Here is a 15,604-nt window from a genome sequence, read left to right as displayed (position 1 = left end):
GAAGGCTCCGTTCTCCGCGAACCGCATTTCTTTGCTTCTATGTGTGATCTGTAAAGCGTGCTTTGCCGCATAATAATTACTAGTGATAAGAAGCCGCCTTAACGACAATACAGGAACAGGGTTGCGAGGGGGCACTTGTGTTGCTGATATCCAGAACTGATCAATAAATAAGCTTCTCTCTATTTAACGTACGATTTTGTCAGTTTAGTGGTAATGGTGGTGGTCTTCATCGTTATAGTTTCTAATCTACTATCTTGCTGCGGAAAACAAATTTGCTGAGGATTAGCAACAGATGCGCAGTTTTAACTGTAGGCCTGTCAGCAACGAGCGAGCGTACTCAAGGGCCATTAATTTTCCAATTTTCCTGGTTCCTCGATGGGAACGTCAACCGGATGACGATTACTGACGCCATTTGCTATCGTTGAGTCATCCTACATGTACTGTAAATAATCTCGCAAATTGTGAAGTAAATGTATCTCTGTTAGCGTGATGGTTTCACCTATCGATTGCACAAATTAGGCGAAATATTCTTCGATTGAAGGTTGGACTTAGTGAGGCACGAGCCTTCTTCGGATAACTCTTGTGTGTATGCCACAGTAAAGGGAGAAAAAAAGAGCACATTACGCGTGAAGAGGTACGGCCGCTACCGCCATCGCAATGAGATAACGTCTCAAAATGCGGGCAAGAAAAGGACACAGATGCGGATACTTACCCCTGGGCAAGACCGCGTGCCGCGGCGAGAGCCTGTTCTGGTCGCAGGGCGGAGTCGAGTCAATGTAAAGCTGGACGGCGTCGAACAGGGCGTCAGCGTCGGCGATCTTGTAGTTCTCCTTGTTGGTCATGCTGGGGCGCACCAGAAGCACAAGGCTGCGCATGCACGAACATGACAGAAAGAGCCTTAGGAGTGCAGAAGAGCTACTGCAGAGGGTGTGCGCTCAAGATCTTGCAAGAGAGGCAGTCAGTAAGTTTTGCCTCCGGAGCTATACCTTTGGGCCAATGAAGTGAAAGACCTTAAATTGAAATGAAAGATCGCGTGTGTTCTTTCCCTAGTAAGCATCGGCGGAGAGGAACTTACGCTACTGATCCCGTGAACACTGATAGAGGCAAGGCAGGGATGTTAACGAGAAGGGAGTTCTGGTGGGCTACTCTGTACTGGGGAAGATAGTTTGTAGTAAGCACGTCATATAGTGCTGTGAAAGAGCACATGCCAGACTGGTGTATACATAAAACATTCTGGAATTGAGCTTTTGATGATGAGACTAAAATTACTGATCACCCTTCGTGTGGCGGCGACAATACACCGCAAGTAAAGAAAAATGAAAAGTCGGCATATTTATTCAGAATTTATATATTGTAGCAGCGAGTAATTAGCTCTCACAAAAGTCAGTAAGACATTCGTGATTGCTATCCAGTCCTCGCAGTGTTTAGCGTATCAGATTGGACAGGAGTTTTTCAATGGTAGGAAGCAGCCCCAAGAGGTTGAAGAGGAAGAAGGGCGCCACACAGAAAGCATACCGCATGTTTCTCATTTCAGTGATATGCTGTAGAACCGTATTTTCTTCTAGCGCTAAAAACGCATTTGCGAACATAAAGAGCTCGCACTGAAAAGAAAGAAATCTCAAAGACTGGGTCTTTATTATCTGAAAGATGAAAACAGCTACTCAAGCATAGCTATTGTAGGTTTGCACTACTTCTTTCTGTAAATAATTTGCCCCACTACAAAGACTGAGCAGACGAGTATTCGTAAAACAAAATGAGAATTAAAAAAATATTAAATAAGAGACTAAAACGGAAAGTACAGGCGCGGCCATAAGTAAACGGAGCATGCTATTGCGTTCGAAGTGCAATCATGCTTCCTCCATTGGTAATGAAGAAGCGTTGTTTGTCTACAAGAAGGCCCACCAACCTCCCCTACCAGCATGCGCGTACCACTGCTGTAAATTTCAATTAGGTGACGCGTGGAAAAATATTCGAAGACAGTTGCGTGCTCCGTTTACTTTTGTCCGCGCCTGCACACGCTGTAGTTTTAACAAACTTCATGTACTCGTATATTTTTCCTCTCTAAAGGACACATTGACCCAGCTTGAGAATTACAGCTACGATTTTCAGATTTTTATTACAATATGCCTGTTGGGAAGCAGAGATCACGACTTGATATCTGGCGGCGCAATTTTGTTTACTTTTTTTTCCACAACTAAATAATTGTGTCAAACCTCGGGTGCAGCTCAAGGTCTTTTTAAAAGAAGTTTCATAATTAGCGATTCATCGTTGCTAAGATATGGTGCAGGCTTTAAAAAAAGAGTAACGTTTCTTACAGTATCAGTTACACTTTTTGGCAGCACCTGAATTGTAGCCTTTTTTGCAGTTGTGGTAGTGCCCGTTACCGACAGTGTGCAATAGAGATATAGACGCACTAAGTAAATCTGTTGTTTGCGGCCGCAGGTGCACTTCGGAACGTGTACCAGGTGTTCCAGCTGACATTATCAAAATAAAAATATACCTAGACCAGATAATTAGACGAAACTTCTACCATGTGGTCGACCACTACATGCAGCAAGAAAGAACTGTTTTATTTCGTTGAATTGGTTACGTAATAATAAAAAAACTTTCTAGTTGCTGCGTTTCTAGTGCTAGCTGGTACGCCTGGCAAGTCGTCGCAAATAGCTGTACTTCTGGGTTTACGAACACTGGCTATTCCCTTAAACAAACATTCTTGACAAATTCTGCTTAAATTCTAGGTGGGTATCCAGTTGAGAGATTTAAGAGAAATTCTGATCAGGAAGTCACCTTTGTGAAAATTTTACTAGACCTGGCTAATATACTTTAACGCTTTGTTGATGTCTGGAAAGAAAGATAGCATCGTTGAGGAAATATTTTTCTGCAGTTATTTGATCGCTCGATATTGTGATCGACTCCGCCACCCGCCCGTGATACTGAGATGAACCAAAGAGTGGCCGTACCATAATTCTGGGCGATCTCAGCACGACAAAGGAGGGTTCTGCTGACGCTGGTGCTCTGGTCACGCCTTGTACTCCCTGCGAGCCAGGTTGCTTGGGTTCGAATCGGGAGTCGCCATCTGTTGGAACAAAGCAAAAAGTGGAAAGACCGCCAGCTCCAGACATAGGTTATTTGTTCTCGATGCTATTCGGTATTTATTAAAGGGACCCTGACGTCAAATTTATGCCGGTCTATATCGACAGTTCACCGCGTTCTATGGACAAATAACGTGTTTTTAGTGAAAACGGAGCTTCAAGAAATGGAGCTTATAATTGTTAATTTCAAAAATTGAGTCTTCGTAAGGTAGAAAAGGAAAAAAAAGATGCAGGTATTGCAGCCAGAGACAGTTTTAGCAGCCAAATTGAAATTACCAGTAATGATTTTTTCCCAGATCTCACACACCAGCATTCATCTTGCGGCAGCGGTCACAGAGTCCATATTAGCGCTGTTGTAATCGCTAGCGTCACAAATTTGAATCGAGTGGTGGCCGAAGATATCTCATTTTCCACTTCGATATTTTGAACAATAAATACTCATTTACCTGTCGAGCGGCGGACATTAGGCGGACAAAAAGTGAGATAACTGTTTTTATTAGCGAATGAAATTTGTTGAAGTTGTTTGCAGTGTGAATTTAAAAGACGAAAAAAAAACCGTGCATTAAAGACCAAACGCGACTTGAAAATATTGTAGTAGGAATCTAGAAAAGATATAGACGCGACAAGGATGGTATAAAATGGTCACAAACGCGAACCAGCGGTCTTTAAGAACGTCAAAGCGGATATGACAAGAAAAACGCAACTTCGGGTGGTCGACGCGTGCACGAAGTGAGGAGATTGGGAAATTATCTAGAATATCATGGCCGTGTGCAAAGCCAAGCGAGAATATGCGGAGGTCGTTGGCAAAGGCCTCTCCTCTAACATGTGCTGAGTGCGGCTGAAGCAGATAAATGTAAATATATTTACAGGGTAGCATTAAAGGTCCAGTTCAGTTGAGAACCCAGCGTCTGAGTCGTCATGAATGGAAAATCCTGATTCGTCGAGAGGGTAGGGACGTAGAAAAGTAGTTTGGCTGAAAATACAAGGTGGTCAAGCGCAATGGAACTGCTGTCTTTTGGGTCGGGAGCCGGAAAGGCCACCTCGAAACCATAGAGGTACTTTTCTTCAGCAGGATAATTGAACGTTTTGTGTCAGTACCTCACGCCACACAGTGGATGATTACATTACAGGAGCAGTTAATTTGGGTCGCTAATTAGCCTCACCAATTAATATTGGTGTGGCTAATTAGTACCGTGAAATAACTCCGGCAACCTGCAAATCCTTGGCGTTCACTGACATTGCAATACGGGCGCGTTTTGTGTTTCACAGCCATGAAAACGCTGCATAAGAAGCCTAAATCATCCGTAATGTTTGTGGTTGTCGAACAATCGCAGGTGGTCGAAATTCTTCTGCAGCCCTTCAATATGCCGCCTCTTTCTCTCTTACTTGTTTCACTCCTACCTTCCTTCCCTCACGGCACTGTTAAGGCTTCCACTGAGATGTGAGATGGTAACCACGCCTTTCATTTCCTATTAACGAATAATTTTGTTTTCTGCTAAAATAAATTTTTAATCTGAATGTTTTAGTTGCATGGATACCTTGTACCCACTCTCGGTGCTCTTCTGATTTAGGCATGTTGTTGCCACGGGTCCCCCCCCCCCCCCCCCCCTTTTTTTTTTGCTGCCTCAGCTGGTTCTATAAAAAGTCGAAGTTTCATCCAAACTTCTCATGCCCTACACAGTAAACTGTTAAATTTAATTAACACTTGCATGCACCATTTAGACAAAATTAGGATTATTCATGTGGCAGTATGTTTGGCAGTATGTGGTCTCAAACAAGCCGGTCGGAGGCTTTGAACTGTTTTGCATTGTACTAGTGTTGTCTATTGTTTCATCGTCGTCAATGAGTTTTTTTGTGCGCAAACATTGATAGTCCCAAACGAGAAAAGCCGACGGCCTTTGTTTGAACCTTGCGATAGTAGTGGTGGTGGTAAAAACGTTTATTTCCTCTGAAAAGAGGAAGTTACATGGAGGTTGCTCTGGGGTCAGGCTTAGTGCCCTTCCCCCCACAAACACTAGGCGGAGTCCCTAGTACGGAACCCCAGTGGCTTCCGCTGCCGCCATTGCTCGTTCGACCACCGCCTTTTGGGCTTTCAGGTCGGATCAGGCGAGTAGGGTCGCCTCCCAGTCCTGCCGGGTAGGGTTTGAATTGGGAGTAAAGGCAGGGTTGGAGGGGCACGCCCACACTATGTGGTAGAAGTCCTCTCCCCACAGTGCTGGCACTTCCTGGAGAAGGCAGGGTCAAAGTGATTTAGCGAGGCAGGGCACATCATGGTGTTTGTGACGAGGCGGAGAAACAGGCGTTCTTCCGCTTTCGTTAATCCTTTACACGGGTGGGAGTACAGTTTATGTCTATCTTGGTATAGCTGAGTTATTTCTCTGAAAGTGTAGGCTGGCGTGGCTTCCGCTACTTCTTCAGAGGGGGGGTGGATGAGGCTGCCCGGTTAGAGAGCGCGAGGGCGGCTGCGTCTGCTGCCTCGTTTCCTCCTATAGCAACGAGTAGGCAGGAGCCCAGACTATGAAGCGGTGGGATGGACTTCCTAAGTTAGAGCTGTTCTGCAGTAGCCGGTAGGCCAGGTACGGGACCCAGCCCTGTTGGACGTTCCGACACGGCCCTCGTGGGTCGGTTATGATTGTCTTGGAATCGGAGCGTGTTGCCGCTAAAAAAAAAAAAAGATCAAAAGGTGCACTTGAAATCTATCGCGCGCTGTGAAGGCGAAGACGCGCCTCCAAACGCTCATTCTACAAGCACTAAATCCACAAAGGCCCGAGTGAAACACTCCGACACTCGAAACGGTTAGTACGGCAACGCCGTGATGGAGGCGCCCACAGAGCGGAGCGATTGTTGTTAGTTAAAAATAATGAGGTTTAACGTGCCGAAGCAACCCGCGAGCTATGATTGAACGTCGCAGTGAAGGACTTTAGATTAACTCAGGCCATCTCCTGTTCCTGGTTGGAATTCAGTGCCAACTAGCAAGGACGAGATGAGAGAAAAAACACACACGTCCTTTGTCTGTTCGTGCAGAACTACAACTGTGAAACAACTCCACTTCGCCCAGTTCAGCATCCTCTTTGACCTGGGGATGTTTAACGTGCGCTGACATCGCACAGCAGGCTAGTACTTTTTAATGCATTATAAGGCTGTTTGGCGTCGAAACACGGCGTCGGCGTTTACCACCAGCAGAGGTCCCTAAAATCTCAGGTGACGTAACCGTCGTATGAAAGAAAAAAAAATTGGCTCACATAACGCCGGTTTACAGGCGAACCACCGAATCGCACCACAGAAAAAAAAAAATATTAAATGGTTCTCCCTGGCATAATGAAACAAGAAAAAATTTCTACTTTCCGAAGACAATTCGTTGTTAATGGAACCGGCCACCAGCTAGAATGGTGAAATTCCCAAGCTCTGAGCAACCTGCAGAAGCTCTCCAATTCGATTTGGAACTACATTAAGTGCTGTTGTGTATACATTTTGCTTTTTTACGCTCCCTTCTAACCAATTTAACTGATGTCTTATCATCTGTGAGTGAACTTCTTCGGCTGTTTATCTTGATGTGTTTAAAAAAAAAAACTCTTGTCTTCTGTATATATTACTAATCTTGACTTTTAATATTACTACCTCCTTTTCTCAGCCAAATATAGACTAGTAGTAGTGCCTAAAGTGAATAATTTATCAGTTAACTTAAAGTGATGACTGTAAAACGAACCCACAGGCTGAACCAACGCCATAGTGTAAATACAACACTGTCTTTATTAGGTTAGAGAATACCACTGCAAAATAAAATGTGACACCTGTGACCATCAAGCTTTCCGAATAGGAATGCTTAGGGGGCAAACCTCATCTTGTAGTAAGGAAGCGTGCTGCTGCAATGCAGAGTAGCACCAGTGGACTTCTGGAGAGGTTAGCAAGGAGAATTTTTGAGATGTTATGAAAGCTGCTTTCAACTCATCTGTTGACAGCTGTGGGCTGGTGGTGTGAGCGCCTGCAATCGATATTACAATGTTTGCGCCAACGTGGCTCGAGAAATATGAAAGCTTTGATAAGGAAACGCGAAACGTAATATTTGTTCTAAGTTTGCTTGATTACGCGGGAGAAACGGGGAGCTGCAAACAGTCCATCTCTGGTAGCCGGTATAAAGAAGACTGCAGGTCACTGATTGCTTTGTTGCGTTGGCGGCTATCGAATTAGATTGGGACCCAGCAATATTTCGCCACTGCGCGTCAGAAGAGCGGCCACCGCTTTAGTAACCTTTTCTGTCCCTTTGAACGGAATCAGGTAATCAGAGGGTCGGCGACGGCAGGTCCTAGGATCATGCCATCTAGGAACTCGTTACTCCTGACAGAAATCCAAAAAAAGAGCATTAGGGTACTCACGAGATCGTACCGTTGGAGGCTGACCGAAGTGTGTGTTTGTACATGCGCGTGTGTGCAATAGCTGCCAATCTCCGCCCGTATCTCTACCCGTGCTGGCAAGCAGTCGGGCCTGAAGAAAGAGCTTTCAAGTGGGTGGCGCATGGACCGGGTTGCGACACTACGGCTGCCGTCTTCGGGACTCGGTTTGTTTGGAGTCTTCGCAAGCGCCCACTGTTTTCCTACGGGGCCGACGGTGAGGTCGCAGCGAAAATGAACGGCGAAGGAAAGAATCCTGGTAACTGAATCAACAGAGGAATTGCGAAAACTCAACGACGAAATACCTCATCGCTTGAGAACACTGGCCACCATTTTTCTCCTCTCCATAGCGCGCGAACAAAAGCGAGGGAACCAGAGTAGAATATTGTTACCAAAAGTAAAGTGTAAACGAAGAAAATAAATATTGCAAATGCGTACAGCATCCTGCTGGGTTATTCTGAGCATCCGCAACCACCGAAAAAACCACCGAAGAAGTCATCATCTTCTTCATCAAGAACAAATACAGTGAATAACACAACTGAAAGCACGTCAAAAATAACAAGAAAACTGAGTGGAGGAGTTGATCTGGCGGGTTTTGTTTACGCGTTGAAGAGGAGTGCGAGGAGGTTCGAAGATTACTCGGTAGTGCTCCAGCGGTGGCAGCGTATCTCGGAAATAGGAACGAACGTGATGGCCTCACATCTTCAGGGCGCAGAGGTGGAGAAGGAGTTCTATTTGCAGGAAGGGCCCGTGTTCTTCCTTAGTGTTTTCTCCCGGAGGTGATGTGAATCCAATTTTGGGACGCGCCAACCTCCAGCGGACGCGGCGCTGTGCCTCAGCACCCTGATAACTACCGTTGCATTCTATCAGCCTTTGTTCACTCTGAAAGGGCGGTAAATTTACCTAAGGGTATGATGCCAGAGTTGATATTTTTGCAACATAGTTGGCCTTGACCTTTGTTTCTGTAGTCGGGGCAAAGTGTAAAAGAAAATGTTTTTGATTAAGGCTTCTTGCAGAATTGTAATTTAGGCTTTTCAATCATAGTGAAATGTGAATATGTCGTAGTAAACAGCCAGATATTATAGACATCAAACCAGAATCAGGTGACATTTAAGAGAGTGCCACCGTAAAGGTACAGGGCAAGTCAAATGTTCCCAGGCCACAAGGTCTGCTTTTGAGCAGTATATACTAATACTTAAGATGTCAATAAAGCGATCAAGGTTCTCAGAGGAGGGACTGACATTCCTCCTACCCTCTACAGAAATTCTGACCTTCGGGTATTTCGTATTATTCTGACTATACTGCTTAAAAGCGGACTCAGTGGCCTGGAAAATTTTGACCACCCCTGTACATCAATAATTTGTAGATTCTGAAGCTCGGAGGATGAATTCTAGCTGGCCGCATTTCCATCGTGCAACATAAGAGCTAAAAAACCGATGTTTAGAGGTGAAACGAATGGGCTATCAGAGTGATGCGGAAAGGTTGGCCAGAAGGCAATTCCAATTGTATATACTCACTTCTGCGAGGAGTGACGCAAACGGCTTTCGTTTTCAACGCAGGCACCATCAGTACGGCAGGCAGGAAATGTATGATGCGGCGCGCATATGCGTCACCAAGTTCCAGTGAGGTTCACGCGCATGTTCACCGGATACTGCTTATTTCCAAAGCACAGCCGCCGTGGTGGCTTCATGGTTACGGCGTTCGGCTGCTGTCCCGTAAGACGCGGGTTCGATCTGGGCCGCGGTGGTCGAATTTCCATGGAGGCGAAATTCTAGAGGCCCGTGTATTGTGCGTTGTCAGTGCACATTAAAGAACCTGTGATGGTCGAAATTTCCGGAGCCTTTCAGTACGGCGTTCCTCATAGCCTGAGTCGCTTTGTGGCGTTAAACCCTCGTAAGCCTTCTTCATAAACCTTATTTCTAGACTGAATTCGTTAAAAATGGCAGATTTTTTTCTCTACAGAGAGAGAATCTGGACGTTTTCATGAACGCACGCAGGGCTTTTAAAGTAAGGGGGGTCTCAGGTAGTTTTAGGCCACTCACAAGTATTGACAAGGGTATCAGACCCTGCGTGCTAGAATCTAGGGACTGAATAAATCCGAAGCAGGCAATCATTTTTTTTTCTTTTTGTCATGGGTGGTCAGAAAACTTCTCTCTTGGTTTGAATATTTCACGCTGACTTTTAGGAAGGTTTATGGACATGTTTTCTAAAACCCGAGACGGAGAAAAATAAAAAGGTGGCGCCACTAAACGAAGGCTAGATCAAAAAAGGGAAATCAGTGCCGTCGCACCACCAGTCAGACCAGAGTTGCCCACTCAACTCCAAGGTTACGCAACACAACAACGGGGGCACTGGCTGAACATGGGGTCGTTTCTATCAGGTTGGTGGCATAAAATGAGAAAAACAACGACCATTAAAAATGATTTCTTCCCTCTGTATGAAGCGATGTGTAAAACAAGCCGCCAGCCGCTTTTCTTCTTCTCAATGTTTCCCTCTCCATCTCTTCTCGACTCCTTAGAAACCTCTTTTCGATGGAGCCAGAATTCGGGCACTGGACGTAAACCTTTACACGACATTAATTATTGAGTGAGTACCCTCACCTGAAGACAGAGAAACGCAAAACCCCTGCCTTTCACCGACAGAAAACCAACAAATAACTGCAACTTTCAACAACTTCTCCGCGTGATTGTTACTGCTGCGTTATGACTGCAAACGTTAATGAGTAGCCTCACCATTAAATGGGGCTTTGAGTTCAGCATTAGAGGGGAAAAAAAGTTATGATGATTCCATGCATTTGAATCTGCTCTCCTTCACTTCTTTCTAATCCGAAAAGTTTTCCGCCGTTTTTTCGAGTGACTACGCGCAAAAAATGCATACACACAAGCCAACAAAGTCATTAACGGCGCTAGTGGCTCTTAGAGCGCCGCTGTTAAAACGATTAGCTCGGGCCCCGACGCTCCCACCGAAAGTGCGCGCCGTGATGACCCCACTGTACCGAGCCTCACGAACATCTTGAGATGTAGGCAGTCATTACTGCTCGCTCTGATGGAAAGATACATATAGCGTGTGTCTGATAACGACGACGATCTTGCATCTTCTGCGTTGAATGATGTCTTTTAGCTGTGGCGCGAGCGAAATTTCGAAAAGGCCAGTGAAAACCGTACTCTTTGCGTGCGTGTAATTAGGTACCAGAGCCCGTTCTTCGAAGTCGCATCAGAATTAAAGTTGCGCAAGGCGGGCATTGCATTGTACTTGCAAATTAACATGCGTTGTTGCTTGATTGAATTGAGAAAGTAGACGCCACGGTGGCTCAGTAGTTATGGTGCTTGTCTGCTGACCCGAGAGACGCGGGTTCGACCCCGGCCGCTGCAATCTAATTTCGATGGCGAAATTCTAGAGGCCCGTGTACTGTGCGATGTCAGTGCACGTTAAAGAACCTCAGGCGGTCGAAATTTGTGGAGCCCTTCACTACGGCCTCCCTCATAGCCTGAGTCGCTTTGGGACGTTAAGCCCTATAAACGAAACCAAACGAAATCAGGAAGTGGATTTCACTCAACATAATTACATCTATATGAGAGTAACAAGCAGAAAGCTGTCTTCTAGCGCACTTCCGTTTATAAAAGATAGTGTTGTTTCAGACAGCATATGGCCTTCAGGAGGCTAGCGCATTAGAAATTTCGTAACGCACTATAAGTGCACTTACCTTGCGTTAATTTAGTAACCACGAGTGGCTTTGTGCCATCTCCCTCGTGTGATGATTGGATGCCTCATTTTATCTGGTTTCACTAACTTTATCGGGGTTCGCAAAAGGCAGACATAGAACCTTGCAGGCACAGATACGATCAGTTTCAATTCGACGCTGGGAAGTTCGAAACGGCTTATGGTTCCCGCAGCGGGACTGAGGGTGATATATCCGGCTCACAATGCATTGCACGTTGGTCTAGTTCCAGAAATACTGAACAAGAAATGGCAAGTTAGGATGACGGGCTTACCTTCAATTTACTCAGAATTTTTTCTGGTTCAAGTAGCGCGTTGTCTAAGAACAAATGCTGCAGTTATAACCCTGCTCGCGACTGCGTTTTCATGGAGGCTAATCTTCGGGCATCAGCAACTTTTCTTGATAGTAACTCGAGTCACGGTAGCGCTGCTTCGTCACATGCTGAGCAGACTGATCGATTGTCTCCTTCGCCAGTCCACAATCAGCAGTCAAATCACGGTACCTCTGGCTCGACCTACGCGCCGTAGGGCTGCGCGAGGGGCAGTGGGCCGGTGTCCGATACTGGCAACTCGCTTTCTTTTCTTTTTTCCAACATACGAAGCTTACTACCCAAGCAGGATGAACTTAATCCTGTCATTGATTCGTGTGATGCTGATGTCGTCTTACTAACCGAAACATGGCTTTCTTCCAAGATAGCGGACATTGAACTATTTGACTGTAAAAAACGCTATAACGTGTTTAGATCTGACAGAAGTGAGAGATCTGGAGGAGGTGTTTTAATAGCTGTCGCGGATAACTTCGTAGCGACGCCTATTAATATTCCAGCTAGCCTGGAACTGGTTTGGGTGGAACTTAGTGTACGTTTTAAGAGAATGATTTTGGGTATATGTTACCGTCCCCCGTCCTCGAGCCCAACATTCGTTGATGAACTGCATGATTCCCTTAACATGATCACTGTACGATTGCCGAGTACACCTATTGTCTTAGCTGGCGACTTTAACTACCCTAGTATCGTGTGGACTAATACATCACCTTATCTCAGCTCTTTTTCTACGGAGTGTAAAAAGTTTTTGTCAACTTGTATGGATTTCAATCTTTCGCAGTTAGTCTCTAAACCTACTCGAACTACTTTATCCTCATCGAATGTTTTAGATCTTGTTCTAACTAACGTGCCTGATCTTATCCCTTCGATTTTTTACCTACCTGGTCTCAGTGATCATTCTTTGCTCCATTTTGATGTACAAATTCCTGTATCTATCCGAGTTAGTCAGACTAAACAAATTAGAGATTATAAACGGGCTGACTTTAACGCTATTAACTGCGAACTAGCTCGTTTTTTGGACGATTACTTACCAGGCTTTTCACAGCGTTCTGTTTACACTAACTGGGATTTGTTCAAGGATATCGTTGAACATCACATTAACACTTTTGTACCATTAAGATCTCTGAAGTGCGATCGGGAATCACCCTGGTTTAATAATGTTTTAAAAAGACTCTGCAATAAAAAGAAGCGCTTGTTCCGCTCTGCGAAGTTGTTGAATTCTAAACAACGATGGGAGGCCTACTTTTCCGCAGCTGCAGAGTACAAAGGTGCGCTAAAAAACGCAAAGGACACATTTTTTAACCACACCCTGCCTGCTATGCTGGTCAATAATCCTAAACAATTTTGGAATGTAGTTAACAAGAAAGACGCTTCCACAATTCTACTTACTTCTTCTGATGCTGTTGCCTTTCCTCCATACGAATGTTCTTCTGTTCTAAACAATACATTTGCTGCGGCATTTTCTAGCAATGTTTCTCTTGTTCATCGCGTGTGCCCTGTTTTTGATGCTCTTCCTATGGATCCAGTTGTATTCGACGCGTCAGGAATCCAGTGCATCATAGAAAATCTTAAGGTTTCCTCTTCCTGCGGTGTTGACAACATTAATTCGAAGTTTTTAATTAATACAAAGTTCTATTGTTCCATAATTCTTACTAAATTGTTTGAACAGTCTCTTGTAACAGGTTGTATTCCCAATGATTGGAAAATTGGGAAGGTGATTCCACTGCATAAGTCCGGAAATAAACATTCTCCTGATAACTTTAGACCTATATCGCTCACTAGTATTCCGTGCAAGATCATGGCACACGTCATATATTCTCATCTCATCTCTTTTATAGAATCTAACTCCTTTTTCAGCATTGCCCAGCATGGTTTTCGTAAGTCTTTTTCATGCGAAACTCAGCTAATATGTTTCACACATGACCTTCATTGCATCCTTGACCACGGGTCTCAGGCAGACTGCATATTTTTGGACTTCTCGAAAGCGTTTGACACTGTTTCGCATGAGCTTCTCTTTCTTAAATTAAGCAATCTTAACATAGACCCTAATGTCCTTGCATGGCTACAATGCTTTCTTTCTAACCGTTCACAATTCGTAACAGCGAACAATATAAACTCGCATTCTTTGCCTGTCCGTTCCGGAGTGCCTCAGGGGTCAGTTCTTGGGCCCCTCCTTTTTCTCATCTATATAAATGACTTACCGGCTAACATTTCTTCTTCAATTAATCTTTTTGCCGATGATTGTGTTATTTACCGCGAAATTAAAGATGATAATGATGTCTGTTGTCTTCAATCCGATATTAACAAGATTCTTGACTGGTGTTTTATTTGGAACATGCAACTAAACATTAATAAGTGTAAACATGTTCGCATTTCTCGTCTCTCTAATGCCCCTTCCTCTTATCACATTAACAACGTGTCTCTCGAAACCGTGTCATGTTATAAATATCTGGGTGTTTACGTTTCTTGTAAGCTGTCTTGGAAAACTCACGTTGAATACATAATAAATAACGCTGATCGCATGCTTGGGTACCTTCGCAGAAATTTCTCACGTTCATCTAGTTCAATAAAATTATTACTTTATAAAACATTGGTACGGTCCAAGTTAGAATATGCTGCATCTGTCTGGAGCCCTGGCATCGATTCACTTGTTTCAGATTTGGAAGCTGTGCAGAACCGCGCATGCCGTTTCATTCTTTCTAATTATCACCGAACAAGCAGTGTAACCGCCATGAAATCAAGTTTGTCCCTACCACTTCTTTCCCACCGCAGATCAATAGCCTCATTGTGTCTTTTTCATAAAATTTACCACAACAGCTTTCTCAACCCTAAGTTACTGTCAAGACCATGTTACATATCAGCATGCGTTGATCACCGTCATAAAGTTGGAATCCCATCTTGTCACACCAAATGTTTTCATGACTCATTCATACCTCGAACTTATGCCAGCTGGAATCACCTTCCCCACGACATCGCAGGTATTTCTGATAACAATGCATTTCGTCAAGTCCTTAATGTTTCTTTCTGAGTGTGTCGTTTATTACTGTATAAAAATTGCCTTTCACTGTCTACACACTGTTTTAATATATCCCTACTGCATTCTAATCTTATTGCCTTCCTGTGTTTTCAATTTGTCATGTATTCCTGGTTTATTTTTGTTTTCTCTTGTTGTTGCTGTTTAGACTGAAAATTTTATGTATTCCCACTCCCCTCTGTAATGCCTTCGGGCCCTGAGGGTACAATAAATAAATAAATAAATAAATAAATAAATAAATAAATAAATAAATAAATAAATAAATAAATAAATAAATAAATAAATAAATAAATAAATAAGATAAAAGATGACTACCAAAACGGAATATAAGCTGAAGCTCGCACAATGTTGGAATAAGAAAAATAACACAGGGGGTTTTTGCAAAGAATAAAATCGAAAAATAAGAAACGGACATTGAGGCTATGTTGCATAGTGAAAGCGCTCCTCGTATTACACAGATCTTGTTGCAGATACCGCTAAACACGTAAGATGCAGTTGTTGTGAAAGCAAATTTGGAGGAAGCCTGTGCGTTATACGCTTCGGCCGAAGCGCATAGATGTTTGTTATCACAACGCAACGTCGTAACGAGAACTGAAGAAATTTTACGTGAAAAAATAGACGGCGATGCGCTTGTAATATGCTCCTGTGGCGGTACTGAGCGACGTTTATTGAGTGCAAACAAATTCAAAGTTATTAAAAAGTTACTTGTGTCACGGCAGCTGATAGAAAAATGGAGCTCGTTTCAAAATTTGTTCTGACGACGGTAGCCGTGAAGCCTGTTGTTGATGGTGCTGGCACCCTAACTGGGTCTTTTTATCACTATTGCCAGAACTGCAGCGAAAACGACCCTAGCGTTCCGTTGAACGATAAGCGGGCAGGGCACTTATTTGAGATTTTTTTTTCATCATTCGGCTGTGTCATGAGTAGTTTTTCGTTTGCATCGTATACTACGCAGGTGTCTTATACGTAGCTTTCTGGTCATACTCCGGCGATATGATGCGAAGAATTCTGAAGATATTTGAGTGTCGGCATCCTGACCTTCAGTGGAGA

At 44.0% G+C, this 15,604-nt stretch overlaps 1 protein-coding gene across 1 annotated transcript in view; it reads right to left on the bottom strand.

Annotated features, from left to right (window-relative positions):
* LOC149365701 (inaD-like protein) overlaps window positions 1–15,604 on the bottom strand; it is a 63,252-nt gene that overhangs the window by 32,585 nt on the left and 15,063 nt on the right. Inside the window, exons 2-3 of the mRNA XM_089545315.1 lie at window positions 2,961–3,076; window positions 713–867 (exon numbers count right to left, since the gene is read on the bottom strand). Coding sequence (XP_089401441.1) covers window positions 713–842 — 130 coding nt within the window. The 5' untranslated portion in view covers window positions 843–867; window positions 2,961–3,076. The remainder of the gene's footprint in view (window positions 1–712; window positions 868–2,960; window positions 3,077–15,604) is intronic.

Source organism: Amblyomma mixtum, chromosome 1 (genome assembly GCF_055824585.1).
Source record: "Amblyomma mixtum isolate Tamu chromosome 1, ASM5582458v1, whole genome shotgun sequence".
In the NCBI taxonomy this organism is placed as follows: Eukaryota; Metazoa; Arthropoda; class Arachnida; order Ixodida; family Ixodidae; genus Amblyomma; species Amblyomma mixtum.
This window is presented reverse-complemented; position numbering and strand designations above follow the sequence as displayed.